Source organism: Protopterus annectens, chromosome 15.part0 (assembly GCF_019279795.1).
Source record: "Protopterus annectens isolate FY-2018-M chromosome 15.part0, PAN1.0, whole genome shotgun sequence".
In the NCBI taxonomy this organism is placed as follows: domain Eukaryota; kingdom Metazoa; phylum Chordata; order Ceratodontiformes; family Protopteridae; genus Protopterus; species Protopterus annectens.
The window spans coordinates 398,107,308-398,127,330 of NC_056749.1; the positions used below are offsets into that span (position 1 = coordinate 398,107,308).

General features: G+C 40.1%; 1 protein-coding gene across 1 annotated transcript in view; it reads left to right on the forward strand.

Annotated features, from left to right (window-relative positions):
- RPS6KA6 (ribosomal protein S6 kinase A6) overlaps nt 1-20,023 on the forward strand; it is a 1,361,734-nt gene that overhangs the window by 1,046,518 nt on the left and 295,193 nt on the right. The window contains exon 16 of the mRNA XM_044057140.1: nt 9,593-9,682. Coding sequence (XP_043913075.1) covers nt 9,593-9,682 — 90 coding nt within the window. The remainder of the gene's footprint in view (nt 1-9,592; nt 9,683-20,023) is intronic.

The following is a 20,023-nucleotide window of genomic DNA, read 5'->3' on the forward strand; positions in this document are numbered from 1 at the left end:
GCAAATATTAACAAGGTTCCTTCTTGTATTTACTGAAATTAAGAACTGTGGCTTACTTTGCCCTTGAGGAGGTCTGTAATTGTTCACAGGTTCATAGGTGTTTACTAGGCTAACAACCACACGGGCCTTTTTAAGCCTAGCCATGCATCCCAAATCTGACAAGTTCTGTAACACTTGATAAGTGTAAGCAGGGACTTGAGAGATGAAACATTTACAAGTAGGGGCCTGCGAGATGAGCCATTTACAGGCTGTCTACATCCAGTAGAGACATAAGTGCCAAACTAGTGATGAATTTCATGTTCCTCATCCAGTTGTCCAGGTTGCACTTGAATTGGGTTAAGGAGAAACACTGCTTCACATTCATGGGGAAGCCTGTTCTAGAGATTGGATAGCCTTTGGGATAAATACTTGTCTCCCCAGTAAGTCCTGCTTATGTCACAGGCAAGGTTAGAAGGTTAGAACATGTAATTCTGGTGTTTTTTTTTTTTATTTGCAGTTATGCGGTCAGAGTAGGGTCTAACCGTGCCTTGTAGGAGACAAAATACAGGGATATGGCCTTGAGGCAGAATGCATAGGACATGTAACTTACGTCCTGTATTCTTTTAGTGAGTAACCTCTGTGGACATTCCAGTTGTTGGATATGCCTGGTTAGGTACATACCAAAGGGGGAATTTTAATCAATGATAGGTCTGATGAATACCAAATACAGTGGAGCAATGCCATTGCCATACCTTTGTTTATAAGTTTTGTAGCATAGAATGATTTCCTCACTGCTGTATACAGGTGATGGTGAAAGGATAAATTACTCTGTGTGTCCCCAAGTCCCTAACTACTGGGTCAACTCTTAGGGGTGTGTTTGTCAGTATGATGGTTACCAGGGGTGGATGACTTCCTGAAGGATACTGTTATGCAATTCTTGAAATTTAGTTTGCTAACTACTTAAACAACAGACAGCAATCAAGGAAATGACAGAGCAAACCCATCTACCTATCTGGTAAATAAAATAGGAGTACTCCCAAGGAATCATTCTCAGACCCCTGCTTTTTAATGTTTTCATAAACAGTTTACATCTAGTGTCCACTCAGATCACACTCATCCAATATACGGATGACTCCACAGTCATATCCCCCTCCAACAACTTTCAAAACTTCCTAAAAATAACCCAGAAAGCATTTGAGTCCATAGAAACCTGGTTTAATGACTTTCAGTTACTTCTAAAGTCCAAAAAAACTACTTATTTTCTCTGCCAAACCAACCCCACAAAACTTTAAAATTTACTCACAAGATAAAGCTGAAATTCAGGTTGTTCATTCTGCAAAACTACTTGGTGTAACAGTAGATGATAAACTCTCTTATGAGCAACACATTCATAACAGTATAAAAAGAAACTAGGTAGGCTCTACAGGCATCAAAAGTACACAGATGGACGCATAAAAATCAAGCTGGCCAAGTCTTTGCTACCTTCCTCCCTTACGTTCTCCCATTTTCACAAACCTTCACTCCTCCTTCTTTAGTAAACTACAATGCTGCTACTACAAAATTGCAAAATTTGCCTCCATCTTGCAACACCATACCCATCATTGCCAAGATGTCAAAATGCTTTGTTGTTGTGAATTCTTCCAGTACCTCAGTTACACCCAAATAACTCTGTCTCACAAGCTAGAATATAACCCAGAGAAATGCCCTGCTCTACTGTCAACCTTATACCCCCTCTAGAAATCTATGGTCCACAAATAAATAATAACTTCTGATCATATCAAAACCAAACAAAAGAGCAGGACAAAGCCTGTATTCCTATTCCATAGCTAAATTATAGAATGCTGTACCAACATCTATTACTTTGTTAGATTCCCTTAATGCTTTTAAATCCTCACTAAAAAGCTGCTATCTAAAACCCCACATGTCCCTGCTCCCTTAATACCAGATCCCCCCCCCCATAATCTTCTCCTTATTACTGCCTCTATCCAAAGCTATACCCAGTCACTAACTACCAATCCACCTTCTAGTTCTCCCTAACTGATTCTCTGCTGAAAAAAATATATATATAGTGAGTGGGTACTAGTGTATATCTCAGTTTTTAATGCAATGTACTTAAATTGAATTAAATATAAATTTTTTTTTCTACAAAATGTCTTTACCTTCACCTCTGTGTTAAAGAGAAGGTGCTACAGTATTTGTAAAAAAGTTTGCTATGATGTGATAATTGCTGTGTATATTTTTTTATATGTAGTTTAAAGTCTTTCTTTCTAAAATTGTATAACTGTCTCTCTACTGTAACCTGAAGATGTTTTACTCATTGTGGAGCTTTTCTCCCCGGGCCTCCGCTGAAAATGGGACTTTCCCGGTTAACAAATGTCAATAAAAACATTCATTCATTCATTTAGTTTTAGCACATGGCTCTGATGGCTCTGACACCAGTTGTTTGTCTGTGTCAGGTGTTCCTGGAGAACATTTGTGTTGGTGTGGAATTCTGTGACTGCTCCTATTTTGCAATCATGTTCAAATTTAGTCAGCCAGAGACCATTGACATTGGTCTTGACTTCAGAGAAGTAAAATACCAAAAAAGAGCAGTCCCATGACTGATCCCTGAGGGACTCCACTTGTGAATGGCCTCTTTGTAGAGGTGGCCTCTTCAATTCTAACTTCCTGAGTCCTGTGTGTGAGCTAGTTGGCTCGCCACTGGGTGACATACGGGTTTCTTCTTAACCTCTTGAGTTTGTAAACAATGCTTGAATAGGGTATAGTGTCATATGCCATGGCCAGGTCAAGGTAGGCAGTGTGAATCATTTTGCCCTCATCCATTGCTTTGGCGACCTTCTCAATGTCCACCAGGTTGCATAGGCATGACCTGCCATTGACGAAACCAAACTAGATTGTGTCCAGTGTCTGCAGGTTTACTATGTCATTATTGAACATTTCCATGATAATTCTTTCCATGGCTTTACATATGAGACTAGCTAGACTTGCGGGTCTGTAGATGGCCCACCTTTGTGCAGAGAGATGACTGTTGCTGTTCTCCATTCATGAGGCATGAAGCCAGTTTTGATGCTACAGTTAAATAGTGATTCCAGAGGGTCTGATAGATTATGTATCATGCTATTTAGAAGGCATCCTGGTGTATTCTCTGGGCCTATGATGTAGTGTTGGCCTTGGAAAGAGCATTAAGGACCTGTTCCCTCGTGATAACAGGAGGAGTTGTATTTGGTATTTTTTGAGGGAAGATTGAGGGGAACAGAGGGGTAAAATTGGAGCTGAATTTTTTGTCCAGTAAGTTTCCTATATCTTTTGGCTCAGTATAGATGGCTCCATTTATAATGAGTTCTGCACACAGTTGTGTATTGCCTTTGAGGTTGCGAACATGGCTAAAAATGCCTTGTGATTGTCCTTGGCCTGGCAGGCCAAATTTACCTCAGATTTGGTATTGGTGGATTTTATTTGTCCTCTTAAGTTGTTTGTTTTGTTTGAGAGTGCTTTTATCCTGTTAGGTGCTGCACTTCCTAATTTTTGCCATAATTTTCTTCCTCCTGTTATACAGCCTAATGATTTTGTGATTCACCAGGGTGGCTTGTTTTCTGAGTTTCTTCTGTACTTCCTGGTGGGTACAGCCACCTCTATGCAGCTATTAACATGCTTGTTTAGGGTCTCTCTGTACTGTTCTGCATAGGCAGCAGTGTTCTCAGGGGTTTATGTGGGCTTGAAATTTTGCTAAGTTATCAGTTAATTGCAGGAAGTTAGCCGTAGAGTAGTTCTTGGATATTCCAGGGTTAGCTGGGGCATCTAGGTTTTATCGAAGTGAAACTTCTTATGGGACAGTGTAAGAGGTTGGATTGTAATGGAAAAGTGAGACGGAAGTACATAAGTCACACTCCACCCTTAAGGGTGGCGTTTGACTTCCGTACTTCTAGTTCAGCTTTTCAAACAAACACACACACACACACACACACACACACACACACACACACACAGTGAAGAGTTAGAGCGAGCGGTCCCATAAGCGTACACACACAGTGAATAGTTAGTACGAGCAATCCCATATGCGTGCACGCACACATACACACACAGATAGTGAAGAGTGAGAGCAAGCGAGTGATCTCACACATACACACACACAAAATAGGGATAGGAGATAGCAGATCGAAAGAGACAGAATGAGAGTGATCTTGTGTGAGAGAGTGCATGCATGAAACTAGAAGAGACTGTGTGTGTGAGAGATCGAGAGAGAGAGTGAGTGTGATCCTCTTTCTGTGAGTGAGTGAATGCATGTATGAAAGTAGGAGAAGATTGTGTGAGAGAGATCGAGAGCGATCTTCCGTGACTGAATGCGTGTATGAAAGCAGAAAAGACTGTGTGAGAGAGACAGAAAGAGAGAGTGAAAGTAACAGCAAACAGAATCTGGGAATGCGGGTATGCGGGTGTGGGTTAATAAACTAGACACCAGGGACATATCTGTGAAGTGCCACAACGGCATCAAGATTACTACAGAGAACAGGGTTGGGATGGGAAGAAGCAGCAGACAACAGGGAATGGTTTTAGACAGTAGTAGCACCGACATTACCATGGGGATCCGGCAATGGGGGATCCACCAGACTCCAGGGATGGCTTTAAGTGTCACAATGGTACTGAAATTACTGTGGGGATCAGAGGGTGGGGAGTATGTACTAGACTACCAGGGCTTACTTTGTGTCATGACCGCACCAACATTACAGAGTTCGGGGGTGGTGGTGGGGCACCAGTGATAAAGTGAAGTGCAGAAGTGTCACAGGCATCCTAAGGGGTATCAGAGGGTGGCAAATACATTAGACACAAAGGATGATCCTGTAAAGTGCAGTACCACTGCCATCATCATAATGGGGATCGGGGGTGTGGGGATACATGACACCACCAGGGCCTGCTACATACATACCGTAATAAAATGTTATGGGCTGGGGGGAACCATGGGAGGGAAGATAGAGAAAGGACAGGTCCAGGGACTGTGGTGTGTGTGTGTGTGTGTGTGTGTGTGTGTGTGTGTGTGTGTGTGTGTGCGTTTTTTTTTTTTTTTTTTCTATTTTTTCTACTGTGTAAGAGAGAGAGTGACTGGGGAAAGCCAAGCCATCGAGAGATACGGTGAGAACGGTCTTCTGTGAGTGAATGTGTGTATGAAAATAGGAGACTGTGTGTGAGAGATCGAGAGTGAGAATGATCCAGCTAGACTGTGCGTGTGTTACAGTGAGGAGTAAGAGCGAGCAATCCTCTGGCAGCAGTGATGAGGTTTGCACATACCTCTTAACCTCTTACAGCAAGAAATCTGGTTTTCGCACTTACGGAAGTTTCACTTGTTATGCGCGTGGCGACCATGCACATGTTTGTTTTTTGATTTGTTTTTTTTTTTTATAGAGGAGACCATTTTGTGACCTGGCCTTATCAGGGAAGACATTCCACTAGAGGGTGTGCAACAGTCTCCCATTTTAGTGAGTACCAAATCCAGAATGGTTGGTGTATTGAAAATCTGGTCCAGGGAGTTTGTGTTTACAAAGTCCAGAAACCTCTCTGCCGGTATGTATGGTGTCCTATAGGATTCTCGGTTGACAGTGGGATAATTAAAATTGCCTATGAATATAGTATTGGGTTGAATGCTGAGTGTTTCCAGTAAGTTTACATGCATGCTATGTGTTTCCTGGGTCACAGAGTGGGACCCATAGCTTGCAAGGAAGTAGTATTAGATTTTGCCTATGGCGATTTGATCATGGAGAAGCTCAAGTGTATTGTCTTGTTTGACCAGCCTTGAGGTTTGTTTATTTTTCATGTAAATTGAGACACCTCCACTTTTAGTCCCTGTCTGTGTAGTAGCTGGTCTAAATGTGTGGAAGGCACTATAACCTTACACTGTCAGTGTGCTTTCTATGGCTTTAAACCATGTCTCTGACTGCACAGACGTTAGCATTCTTTAGGGTGAAGAGAGCTTCAAGGAGGTGGAGTTCTTTTGTTTAGACTCCTAGCAATAAGCAGTAATACGTTTAGATTTTCTTGTTCTTTATTTGGTATGCTGAAAGTACTTTCAGCTTGGCATTTAGCTAATATGCGAAAACCTAGAGGAGAGAGGTGTAGACCATCCCTGTTAAAGCAGTGTTGTTTGTTGATCATCTCCTTCCATTCTGACACATATTGCATCCACTTTGAATGACATCAGAATCTAAGCCAATTATAAGTCCTTCACCTTTTTTTCGTATTGTGGCATCATCCTTGGAGAAGGTAAAATGCTGCTAAGTGTTAGGCTTATACCAGCCTGGGACACCTAGAGCTCCATGATGTCTCTCATTATATAGTCTAGGGAGGTATGTCTCAGGTCATTTAAACCCACATGGACTTTGATGGAGTAATACTGGTACTTGTGGTCCAGTGACCTGAGTGTGTGTGTGTGTGTGTGTGTGTGTGTGTGTGTGTGTGTGTGTAATGTGGCAGAACTTGGCCCCTGTTAAGTAACTGACCGTGATCTTTCTCCTTACTCAGCCTGGTGAGAGGGCCATCAGTGTGTCTCACAATGGTGTCTCCAATTACCAGGGTGTTGGATTGTGTGAGGTAGTTTGCCTTATTAGCTTTGAAGCAGAGGCTGCGTGAGATGTGGCTGTATGTGTTGATGTGGATGTTGTTTTGAAAGCATGCATTTGGGGCTGCTGAGTGTATTTATGTGCACTTCATCTAGGAGGTCTTGTGGGGTTTAGGAAGGTTACATTTAAGTGTCTCAACATATGTGGTTCTACATGTCTGCTTTGAACTGAGTGTGATGGCTGCAGTGTGTTACTACTGACAACCTGATTGACATTAGGAGTGCTTTTATGTGAGAGCTTTGCCTCCAGTGACATTGTATAAATCTCTCACATACCTTATCAGTTTGTTTGAGAATTAACTGATTATTGGTAAACATGAGTCAGTTCCTGCATTGCCTCAGGATGCTCATATCCACAAAGCTGGTAACGGCAATAGTAGGAAAGTCCATATCCTTGGTAACAGACCCCTTTTTTAATGATTAGACAGTTGGAATGAGAATATAAAACCATGCCAAAGGTATCCAGTTTGCAACTTTGTGGACAGGGCTTGTCACTACAAACTAGTTGCCCTGTATGCAGCTAAGTATTGGTGAAATTTCAGTTGTCCTTTTACAGGAAAAATGTCACTCAAGGTGTGTGTGTCTGTATAGGGTACTGCCAAACACTTAGGGGAAATCTAATAAGTAGACCCTGATGAATTACGGACAAATCAAGCAGTGCTTACTGAAAGAAAAGAAAGAATTAGCTTGTCAAGAATGATGAAAAAGGGGAAGTTAAGTAAATGGTTACTGGCTGGCTACTACTAGTGCTGGTCTCACTACAGCCTCATGCTTCTGGGATACAATGCTCCTTTCATTTTCTCACCAGAAGCAAAACATTAGCGCCAGTCCCAAGATGAGAAGCACATCACAGCCTGTTTGGTGATCCACAGTCTTGTCACAGATGATGCAAGGGTCTGTAGGCTTGTTGTAGCCTTTTCTTGGTAAATGCCTTGAATAGCAACAAGACCCGTCAGGAATGTTAAGCACAGACGCACACTGCCCAACCAGAAACAGGCAGGAATCAATGCACTCTGCTCCTTCCATCACCACAAGCAAAATATAAGCAGAAATTCCAAGCTGGCACTTATGAAGCAGTTGTTAGGCTTTCTAGTGATCAGCAGTCTCCAGAAACAAGCAAGCATCACGTTATTAGCAAAATACCTCCTTCCTTCTCTTTTTAAATGCTTCCCCTATTCTTACAAATATCAACACTATGTATACAACTAAACTAGCCTCCTGCTACTACAAAATAGCTAAACTTGCAACTGACCAACCTTGTAAAACACACCACTACATTGCATTAAAACAGTTAAACTGGCTTGAACTCCCAAAGCAGCTGACCTACTCAAAACTAATCATTGCCCACAACTGATTGTACTCGCCAGATAAATGCCCAGCATTACAAAGTACTCTACTCTACTCTTCACCCACTAGAGACCTTAACTCTAGCAGTAAACGTTTACTCTTATCAGTAACACATTCAGCACTGATGGGGACTGTCTGTGTACTCTCATTATGTGTCAAAACTGTGGACTGAAATCCCCAGACAGTTAAAACAGATAGCAAAGTTTTGAAACAGTTTAAGTCGTCTTAAACAGCACCTCTGCCAAAGCTAGCTCTGTTCTTCCTGTTCACCTGGCTAGCTTTACTAGGATTTATTTCCTCCTCCTCTCACATCCCACCACTAACTACAGTTCCTCTTCTGTCCATTTATCTTGCATTAAAATCATTTCCATAATTGTTCTTTTCATAGTTCTGTTATCTTTTAAGCTACATGCTTCTTGTTTGTCTGTAAATATTTACTAAACTCAAAATAAACCTAGTTTGATATTTTCCTGCAGCCATCATACTATAAATACATCAATTGTTGTATTTTATTTCTCTATTAAGTAATTAGGCAATTTATGTTCATTTCTTTCTTTGTTTTAAAATGCTGACGTAAGAAATATTTAAAATATTTAAAAATCATTTTAATAAGCTCATATATAGATGTTTTACCCTTCAATTATAAATCATGTGTAACTTAAATGTGGAGATTTTTTCCATGTGCCTCTGCTGAAAATGGGTTTTACCCAATTGGACTTTTTCTGGTGAAAAATGACAAATAAATACTATTTTGATAAGCCAGTCTAAGGCTGTGGACCAATTGTAAACATGTATATTTTTAAATTACAACTGTTTTTGAAAAATAATGTAACTTAATAAATCATAGTAGAATATTATTAGCTCTGTCATTGTTTTAGTTTTATATTTACCTTAACTTAACAGACACACTTATGACTCCAAGCTGAACAAGTTTTGCTATCCAGTCCTACACAGATTACATAGATGTGACTCATAATTTCTTAAGTTAGGGTGACATACCTGGACTGACATTTGCATTTTCCTTTCAACCTGCAGTTGCACAACTTGGCATGTAAACAGCAAATCCACTCGGGTAAAAGTTATTGTGGCAGCATATTGTGACGTCACTTCAGTTTTGGTTGAGAGACGCTGTTCAGTTGTGTTGCTGGCTGTGGTGAGGGGTCGGTCAGCACCATCTTGTTTCTAATCCATGATTACCTGATTAACAGCTCTGCCGCATACTGTCTGATTGTTGAGTGTTCCTTTTTCATTTGCTTTTTGTGATTTAGACCCTATTGTTTTCCTACAGGAGGGCTGAAGGGAAAAAAAAAACATATATAATGCATTTGTTAACTCTAGAAATAACAGATAGCTCCTGTATATGTAAGTAGACTGGAGAACATTTTGACCATCACATTGCCAGATAATATATATTCATCTTTTAGGGTTTTATAAACCTTACTCTTTATAATCCCTACAGCTTTGCTTCTGTACTTAAGTGCTGTACGGCCTTTACCATTTAGTTAAATACTGCTTTACGGGTGTTTTTAGTTCAGTTGTTGTATAGGCTGGACAGACATTTTTGATTAGTTAACAGAATAAAGACATGATTTTTGAATATCTGTTTGCCTCAAACAAAACTGATGGCAATTTTTTGACTTCACTGTTTTACTGCTGTAGATAATTGACAAAAGTAAGAGAGACCCATCAGAAGAAATTGAAATTTTGATGCGATATGGGCAGCATCCTAATATCATCACATTGAAAGATGTAAGTTTCATTGTAGTACTTTTAATGTTTGTTTGTATATTTTTTCATTTATGTATATTGAAATAATTTTACACCACTTTTGCTGTTATTTTTAAATACTCATGTACACTGGAATTTATACTGAACAGATTTGCATGCAAAATAACTGAGAAGAGTTACATAGATCCTTCTTATCAGACCTTGTAACAGGTGCCCTTTATGGAGCTGCCATTTCTTTGATATGCATCTTTTTCAGCTGTAAACGAAAGGCATTGTAAGCATTGTTGAATGTTTGCTCGCTTAGGACACCTATACTGTTTATGACACAGAAATACATATTCTGTTCTCACTTCCATTTCCTAGTGTTAATATAGACCATTGAAGAAATTGCAGAATTTGTAGCTGTTCAAGATATCTTCGGTCATACTGTATACCTTAGATCAGAAGCCCTCTTTGAATAGGAGCCACATATAAAGAAAAACAAAATACTGAAATCACCATTTCATACAAGCTGCTACTTGTATTTGGCTGGCTTCTGTTTGAGATTTTCTTTAAAAGGAAAACAGAAGAAGCTTTAATGGAATAACTGGGAAAATACTGTGAATACAATATGCAGCTGTTAGAACTGTCACATTTTATTAACTTCACCTTTGATATCTAAATTCAAGTTCAAGTTTGTTATGGTGCTTATTACAAATCACAGTACAAAAAAACACCTTCCTCATACTTCAAAAACAAAATGTCTTTAGGGACTGAAATGGACACTACAGCTTTCCACAATAACCCTTCCATATGAACACAGCAGGGAAAGTGACAGAAAATCTGTTAATGAACCAAAAACTTGGGCAGCTCTGCCATGTGGCAGCAAGCTACCACCATTGTTGAGAGCGTCACTACATACCACTCTAACACTAAGTAATATGCCTTTTTATGGTAATACAAGTTCAGTTACAGTAGCGTACCACAAGATGTGTTTTTGTTCATAGGTTCATACTAGGCTATCTGCCCTAGGGCATTTACAAGCCTAGCCAGAGTGTGTTTGGCTTTCGCCACCCATTTTAAATGAATTTTGCTATGCCCTTTTTTGAGGTTAGTATACTGTGCCTCTGTCTAACAGTGACACAGAAGTGATACCCGGGGTAAATCTACGATCTCCCATCCACTCAAGATTCCTCTCGAAGAGAGTAAATGAGGGACTCTGCCTAACCTGGGCTGGGATTTTATTCCAGAGTGAAGGGAGCCTCTGGGTTATGAATCTGTCCCTCCAGCATGTCCTATTTATTTCATTGCTGAGGTTCAAGTCTCGGTAGCGTAGCTCGATGGGATTTGGATTTTCTGAGGTGCAGCATGTCCATTAATTCCGGGTTGGACATGGCTTTGTACGTCAGGCACAGATCGCCTCTGAGCAGGTGGTATGCCACTGAGTAGAGCTGGAGTTTCTTTAACCGGGCAGCATATGGCATCTGTTTGAGCCCTTTGATCCTCTTGGTGAGGTACTTTTGGGGTCTTTCCAGTTGCTGCAGGTGTCTGGTAAGGTACATCCCAAAAGGGGCATTGTACTCAATTATGGGCCTGATGAGGGATGAGTAAAGAGGTACGATGACCTCCCCTGATCTAGATGTGAATCCCTTCATGATTAGGTGGGCTAAATAAAATGTTTTTCTAACCACTTTGGCCACGTGGTTGTCGAATGAGAGATTGCTATCAACTTGGGTCCCCAGGTCCCTAATTACTTCTTGTACTTAATGGATTACCATCTATGTGGTAATTTGTGGGCACTTTGTTTTTGCCGAAGGGGATGACTATGCACTTTTTGGCGTTTAGCTTGAGGCCATGGCTCTGGCACCAGTTGTCTGTTTCTATGAGGCCCTTTTGTAGGATGCTTGTGTCGGCTGGAGAGTCGATTATGGCGCCCAGTTTGCAGTCATCTGTGAACTTGGTCAGCCACAGTCCTTCCGTGTTGGCCTGTACCTCTGAGTAATATATACCGAACAAGAGAGGTCCCAGGACTGAGCCTTGTGGGACGCCACTTGTAACTGGTTTGGAGTCTGACATGGCTACAGCAATTCTAACTATGTGGGTTCTGTCCTTGAGCCAGTTTGCAACCCATCTAGTGACATAGGGGTTTATATTTAAGCTGGTGAGCTTATCTATAATGCCCGAGTGGGATATTGTATCGAAGGCTTTTGCGAGGTCCAGGTAGGCTGTGTGGACCACCTTCCCCTCGTCAATGGCCTTGGTGACTGTTTCAAAGAAATCAACCAGGTTTAAGAGGCAGGATCTGCCCTTAAAGCCGAACTAGGTAGGATCCAGTGTCTGTAGGTCCCCAATATCTTTATTTATGAGGTCCATGATGATACTTTCCATAGCTTTGCAGACCAAGCTAGTCAGGCTTATGGGGTGATAGTTTCCAGGATCTGTTGAGGCACCATCTTTGTGGAGAAGGGACCACTGTTGCTGTAAGCCACTCTTTGGGTACATATCCTGTAGTAAGGCTGAGATTGAACAGTAGTTTTATGTTTGGGTTTAGTTCTTCTTGGAGTTCATGTAGGACACAGCCCAGGACACCGTCTGGTCCTATTGATGCTGTGTTTTTTGCTTTGGAGAGGGCGGCTCTTACCTGAGCATCTGAGATGTCGGGGGGCAGCACTCTGCTGGAATAGATATTTGCCCTTTTGTTGGGGAAAGGGGGGAGAAGTTTGCGCTGAACCTGTCAGCTAGGATGTTGGCAATGTCTGTGGGTTTGGTGTATTTTTTGTCATTTTGGACTAATTCTGAGCATATCTGGGAATTCCCACCCAGGTTCCCAACATAACTAAAGAAAGCCTTGTGATTATCCTTGGTGTCCTGTGCAATTTTTCTGTCGAAGCTAGCCTTAGACGATTTTATGAGTGCCCGTAGTTTTTTGCTAATAGTGATCAGAGATGCCTTCCCTTTTTGGGATTTTGCTCTATCATGTAGTAGCTTCCTCCTTCTATTGTATAGTTTGTTTATGGCTGGGGTCCACCAGACAGGACGCCTGCCTTTGGAGGATTTGGTTTTGTTTGGGATTGCATGATCCATGCATTCCTGAAGGTGTTCATAGAATGTGTTTATAAAGGATTCTGTGGTCTGGGATGTATTTTCCACAGGCCTGGGGGCTTTGAAGGATTCCACCTCGGTTTTGAGGAGTGTGAAATTTGCTTTAGAGAAGTTTTTCACTGTGGTTTTCTGGGCAGGGGCTGGGGCCGGGATGTGAATATCTAGTGAGATTAGTTTATGGTGATGGTATGTTGTCTGATCTCATTGTCCCAGAGATACAGCATAGTATTACCATTTATAGACTGTTTACAAATCACATTACTCTCTTCAGGTACAGTAATAAAAAAATCGATTTACGACACTAATACATAGTTCACTGTAATGCTGGTCAAATATGGTAAGTAAGCTATGGAGAATGCTCCAGGATGCCTGACTAAAGGTACCATTATTCTAGGCGCATTACAGTTTTTGGCATCAGGACCAAGAGTACAATGTTTCCAACATATAGGAGATATTCACACCTGTATAACTTTTAAGTGAGTATTAATTATACAGCAGTAATGGGTATTAGAGTATTAATATTTGTATTTCTAACATTATTTAGCAAGTTTATATTTGCCTGTATGAACTAATGCATGCACACTGTGCTTGGAGTCTGTGTCATTGCAGAGGTATACTAAGTGCCCTTGCATCTATTCAACTGTACTGAAATTACTGTATTTTAATGCCTGTTATGTCCAGTAAGTAGGAATTTTTTTAATCAAACATGCAGTTATGCATAAATATGATAAAGATAAAAATAACATCTCTTAGACTTAGTAATTGTTTGGTTAACCTTATTTGGGTAAGAAAGTTTTCATATTATGGTAACCATCTCATGTGTCTTGTTTTACATTGTAATGTATATTGTTTGTACTTTATTGCCATTTGGCCTGGGTTATGCCTTATAAGGTTGTTTTCAGAGCGGTGTATCATCCCTGTTAACAGGTGGTAAAATAAAAAAAATGAGTAAGTACAATGCACTTAATAAAATACAGTGTTCATTCGATCTGTCATTGCTGACACTTTAATTGATTTATGGCCCTTTCACCTGCTAACTCTGTTAACTCTTTTGACAGTCATTGGTCCTTTTGCTCTCACATCAATCCATGTGGTAGGGCTCCACCTTCCAATGGAGTGGTTATCTTGTCTGTTCTTGTATTCTAGCAGTAGGCAATACATTTGTGATAAGATAATGAGCATTATACAAGGGGTCAGGCTTTTCTTGAAAGCTCTATCTTTTTTACTGTGCTTTGTGTTCCAACAAGCAATGTATACAGCATTGGTCTGTTAGCATTGCCTTACATTTATGACAATGTTATGCATGCTGTCTTCACGCAGACACCATATGACTGGAACATGTATCTTGCTGCAGTATCTGGTCTCCATCAGAGGACACCTCTACGGGAGAAAGTTCCATTCCTTGGAGAGCAGGTATTCAGCTGTTCATGCCTTCATTTTCTAGCTGAATGTTTAAATGATTAGTCATCTTTAAGAACTAGTGATCTGCAAGATTAGAAACATGACAGGATTAGGGGAGGGAGTTGGCAGCCTAACAAACTCTTGAGAGCTATACGGTTATAAAGCCTATAGGATGCAGTCCGGCATGTTACTAAACATGGACCACTTAAACATCAAAATCAGGTTCTGATGAAGTCCCATATGAGGGAAGAAAGGGCTTAATTCCATGTTTTTATTTTACAGCAAACAGTTGATTTTGTGATTCTCTGACTGTAGCCTGTTGCTTTGCACTTTGTTTTGGTTATAAATATGGACTACTTTGTATTAAATTGACAAGTATACAAATAAATCAATATTACTGGAACTGCTGACTATATATAACAACTCATGCAAAAACAATCAGCAGTTTGTCAGTTCTTAACTCTGCCATTTAGCATGGAGGTTTCAGGCCTGACTAAGGTCAGACCACAAAATGGTCTCCTTTGAAGTAAAAGAAAAATCATGGATCCCAAGTTTAACCTGGAATATTCAGTAACTACTTTAAGGATAACCTCCTGCCATTAAGTGATGACCTGGCAAAATTTCGATCCCCCATAAACCCAGAGAACACTGCTGCCTATGTAGAACTGTTCACAGAAACACTGTACAAGCATGTTAATAGCTGCATAGAGGCAACTGTATCCACCAGGAAGAAGTACTGAACTAACTCAAAAAAAACAATCCACCCTGGTAGAATCACAAAATCAATAGGGTGTATAACAGAAGAAAGAAAATCAAAGCAAAAATTAGGAGGTGCAGCACCCAGCAGCATAAAGCACTCTGATCAAACTAAACAAACCTCTTAGAGGACAGGTAAAGTCTACCAAAGTCATATTTGAGGTGAATTTAGCCGCCCAGGCCAAGGACACAATCACAAGGCATTCTTTAGGTATGTCTGCAACCTCAAAGGTAGTACACAATTGTGTGCAGAGCTCATTGTAAATGGAACCACCTATACTGTGACAGAAGATGCAGCAAACCTACTGGCCAATAAATTCAGCTTCAACTTTACCCCTCTCTCCCTCTCAACTTTCCTTCAGGAAATACCATCAAATATAACTCCCCTGCTATCACTAGGGAATAAGTCCTCAATGCTTTCTCCAAGTCCACGAACACTGCATCGATGAGCCCAGGCAGTATCCGTGGATGCCTTCTAAATAGCATGAAACATGACCTATCAGGGCTTCTGGAATTGCTTTTTAACTATAGCCTCCAAACAGGCTTCATGACACATGAATAGAGAACAGCAACAGTCATCCCTCTGAACAAATGTGGGCAGTCTACAGACCCTGGAAACTTTAGTCCCATAAATCTCACTAGTCTCATATGCAAAACCATGGAAAGAATTATGGAAATGATTAATAAGTGATATAGTAAACCTAAAGACACTGGACTCAACCCAGTTTGGTTTTGTCAAGGGCAGATCATGCCTACTTAACCTGGTGGATGTCTTTGAGAAGGCCACCAAAGCAGTGGATGAGGGCAAAATGGTTGACACTGCCTACCTTAACCCGGCTAAGGCATTTGACACAATAACCCTCTCGGACATTGTTGACAAATTCAAGAGGTTAGGTACAAACTCATATGTCACCTGGTGGATTGCCAACTGGCTCACAGAGAGGACACAGGAAGTTAGAAATGTGGAGTCCACCTCTACAAAGAAGCCAGTCACAAGTGGAGTCCATCATGTATCAGTCCTTGGACCACTCCTTTTTGGCATTCTTGTCTGAAGTCAAGGCCAATGTCACTGGTCTCTGTCTGACTAAATTTGCAGATGATTGCAAATTAGGAGCTGTCATTGAATCCCACGCTGGCACAAATGTTCTCCAGGAGGGGCTGACACAGACAAACAACTGGTGTTAGAGCGATGGACTAAAACTAAATGCCAAGAAATGTATAATAGTTATCCTTTGGGAAGTCATTCATCCCTGGTAACTATCATATTGACAACACACCCCTTAGAGTTGACCCAGTAGTTAGGGACACACATAAATAGTAATCTAGTCTTTGACCATCACATGTCTACAGTGGTGAGGAAATAATTCTATGTTGTGCAACTTACAAACAAAGGTATGGCATCGAAGTCCAAGGAAGTCATCGTTCCACTATTTTCAGGATTCATCGGACCAATCATTGAGTACAGTGCCCACTTTGGTATGTACCTAACCAGGCATATCCAACAATTGGCAGGTCCACAGAGATTTCTCACTAAAAGAATACAGGACTTAAGTAAAATGTCGTCATATGCAGACCACCTCAAGGCTCTATCATTGTATTCTGTCTCCTACAGAACTTTGAGGGGAGATCTATGCCTAACATACAGGACATTGTCAGACCCCATTCTGATGGCCTTCCTGCATATCCGCAAAACAAACAGCACCAGAATTACCTGTTCTAAAGACTTAAACATTGCCTGTGATATAAATAGTACCTGCTGGAGAGACCAGTATGTATCCCAGAGATTACCCTGTCTCTGGAACACAGTCCCCATCCATGTGAAGCAAAGTTCCTCCATAACTCAATTTAAGTGCAACCTGGACAATTGGATGGGGAACAGGAAATTCATCACTGGTTTGGCACCTATGTCTCTAATGGACACAGGCAACCTGTAAATATTTCATCTCCCAATCCCCCTGTGTCACTTCTCAAGAGCATCAGAACTTGTCAGAGAATTGGGATACATGCTTAGGCCTAAAAAGGCCCTTGTGGTCATTAGCCTAGTAAACACCTATGAACTAAGACACAGTCAATTCAGGTTTTCTCTGCTGTGTAAGAGTTTAGACATAGTACTTTACTTTCTTCAGAGGTGGTTTGCTTATTATTGGCAAAATAAGATATCAAGTTTTTGTTATGGAATTCTTCTGATTGCAAGATTACAGGTAACCTCTTTCTACTTTAATGCTGTCTTCCTAGTCTTAGGCAAACCCTCTTCTCCATTTGTCCTACTCAGCAAACAGGCTAGTGGGCCTTTAAGAATTGTCACCATATCAAAATCATTATTTGACCTTTGTGCCTGCATCACTGAGCACACTAAATCTGTAAATTTTAAGACTATATGTCACAGGCATTAAGACCAGTCGGACATTATTTTTATGGCTGCCAGCTTCTTCCTTTGTTCCCATTATGTTTTTCTTCCTGCAGATCTCCAGATTTAACATGATCCTGGCCACCTTCTTCAAAACCATTACGACGTGGATCAAAACTCTGAGTCAACTTGGTGCTGGTAACTTTCCAGGTTCAAAATCCTGCTGTTTACACTGAGTACACCATGCTTCCTTCTAACTCTTCAGATTTCTTTTGCCACTTGCTTAGCTTGTATGACGAAATAGCTACAGCCTTCATAGCATTTTCCTGAAAAGGATTTTGAATTTCTTTGACAATGGTTGGCTTCATTTTAGTGATATTGCAGTCACTTGTATCATATTTATGATCCTCTCTTTCCTCCCCATTTGCTTTCTGACAGATATGTTCTTGGAAGTTTCTTCCCCACTAGCACATACTCTGTGGCCATGTCCTTGCACCTTCTTTAGTATATGACCATGCATACACCCTCATTAGTTTATGGTCATGTCCTTATGCCCTCCTTAGTTTATGGCCATGTCCGCACACCCTGCATAATTTATGGCCATGGCCCTATATCCAGATAGCCCTTCAAATCCTGAAAGATGAAAACAACAAAAAAGCAAGTTAGCTGCTTTGTACTTCACAAAGACCAATTTATTGTAAGCGCTTTTGTCGAGGCACATGCCCCAACTTCATTAGACAACTCGACAGTCATAAAAAATCCATTTTATACTCACATTCAACATAATTAAGCAATCGAGTAATTAAACAATTTCATTGTTGATTGAACCTTTATTTAAAACTACTTCATATTTAAAGTGCCCTTGCTTCCTGACTTTCAATTTATTAGAAATGCCTTAGAAGCTATGGCAACAGTATAAAAAACATGTTTTAACATATTATTAAAAATCCCTAATAAATATTATAAAATCCTTACTATTACAAAAACTTTTTGTTTGTATTTATATTCAATCTAAATTTCAAAAAATTAGAAAAAACAGAAAAAATAATAGGCACCTCTAACAGACCCTAACTATCTTTCAGTACATAAATACCATATTAATCCATAACTTGCATAACTAAATATCTAAAAACTGTCAGTTGGATTCGATAAACATCAGTTTGTGTATAAATATAGCCTATACTAATCCAGTAAACTTAAAAAACTTAATAGCGAAAATATTAGGTTAAAAAACATATACTTTGTTAACATTTTATCTAGAAAGTGCTTTTAACTTCAATGTACATTTTATAGACGCATATTCATTCAACCCAGGGGGTGTATGTGCTGATGTCCGAATTTGCCACAAGTTCACATTCCTCTAATCTTAATTCCCGTGGTCCCCCTCTTAGATTAGGTTCAACTTTCTGAATTACTGTAAAGGTAAACTTATGTGTTGGATTCTCGGCTATGTGCTTAGCCAGGGCATTTGTCAGAATTCCCTTTTGAATGTTGTATTGGTGCTCATAAATTCTTTGCTTCAGCTTTCTTTCTGTTTTGCCTATATAAAATGATGGACAAAATTCACATAATGCCACGTATACTACTCCCTGGGAATCACAAATATACTTTCCTCTTATTGCATATTGTCTATCTCTAATGGTATACTGGTTTCCTGATTTGATGTACTTGCACTGCTGACAGTGTCCACATTTACCCTTACTATTTCTAAATGTATGCTCGTGGCTTTGTCTTTCTAAAAGGCTTTTCAAATTTGGGCCTCTTATATATGTGAAGTGTGGTCGTGGCTCCAACCCTTCTTCCAGGATTATGGTCCAATTCTTCAGTATGATGTCCTTAATGTAACTAACGTCTAAGGACTATGTAATCAATAGACTAGCTGTTACATTACTAACTGTTCTTGGTTGGGTACCCATATGTCCTGTTTCAACAGGGTTTTGTATATCATCACCCCTATGGTTACCTTGGTAGCCATTCTGCACTACAGGTCTAAAATGGGCGGAACGTCTTTTAAAATTAACTTCATCTGTAATGTGTAAGGAAAGGTTCTGGATACCCCCTTTTAAGAAACATGTCTTTCAGATTTGCACATTCCAATGTATAATCACTATCTGTAGAAACCATTCTTGCTGCCCTTACTATTTGGCCCTTTACAACAGCTTTCTTTTGATAATATGGGTGACAGCTTGTAAAGTGCAGAAAGGCATTGGAATAGGTGGGCTTTCTATAAGTGGTTGTTCTATACCTATTATTACTTTTATCCTTGGTTATCCGAATGTCTAAAAAACTGATAGAATCCATTTCCACCTGGTATGTGAATTCTAAAAAGTTGGTAAACTCTGTTATTTTTGTAATAAATTCATCTACCATGCATGTTTGGCCCTTCCACACAAAAACATATCGTCTTGGTACCTTGTGTACCATGCTACATTATCCTTATCGATGTTATTACTAAAAAGAAAATGTCTTTCCCAAAATGCCATTACGCAATTGGCAAAACTGCCGCCACAGGGTGAGCCCATGGCCACCCCTGTTTTCTGCAAATAAAGGTCTCCATTAAAGTACATAAAATTATTTGATAACACTAATTCTAGTAATGTTTCAATCACATAGATGTCCAAATTTCCAGCTCCTTTTAGATGTAGGAACTCCCTAACCCAGTGTATTCCAAGCGTTTGTGGGATTACGGTGTAGAGGTCCTTTATATATCCACAGTTAGGAAGGCAAACTCATTATTATAGTCTAAATTATTAATGCCTTCTAAAAATCCCCATGAA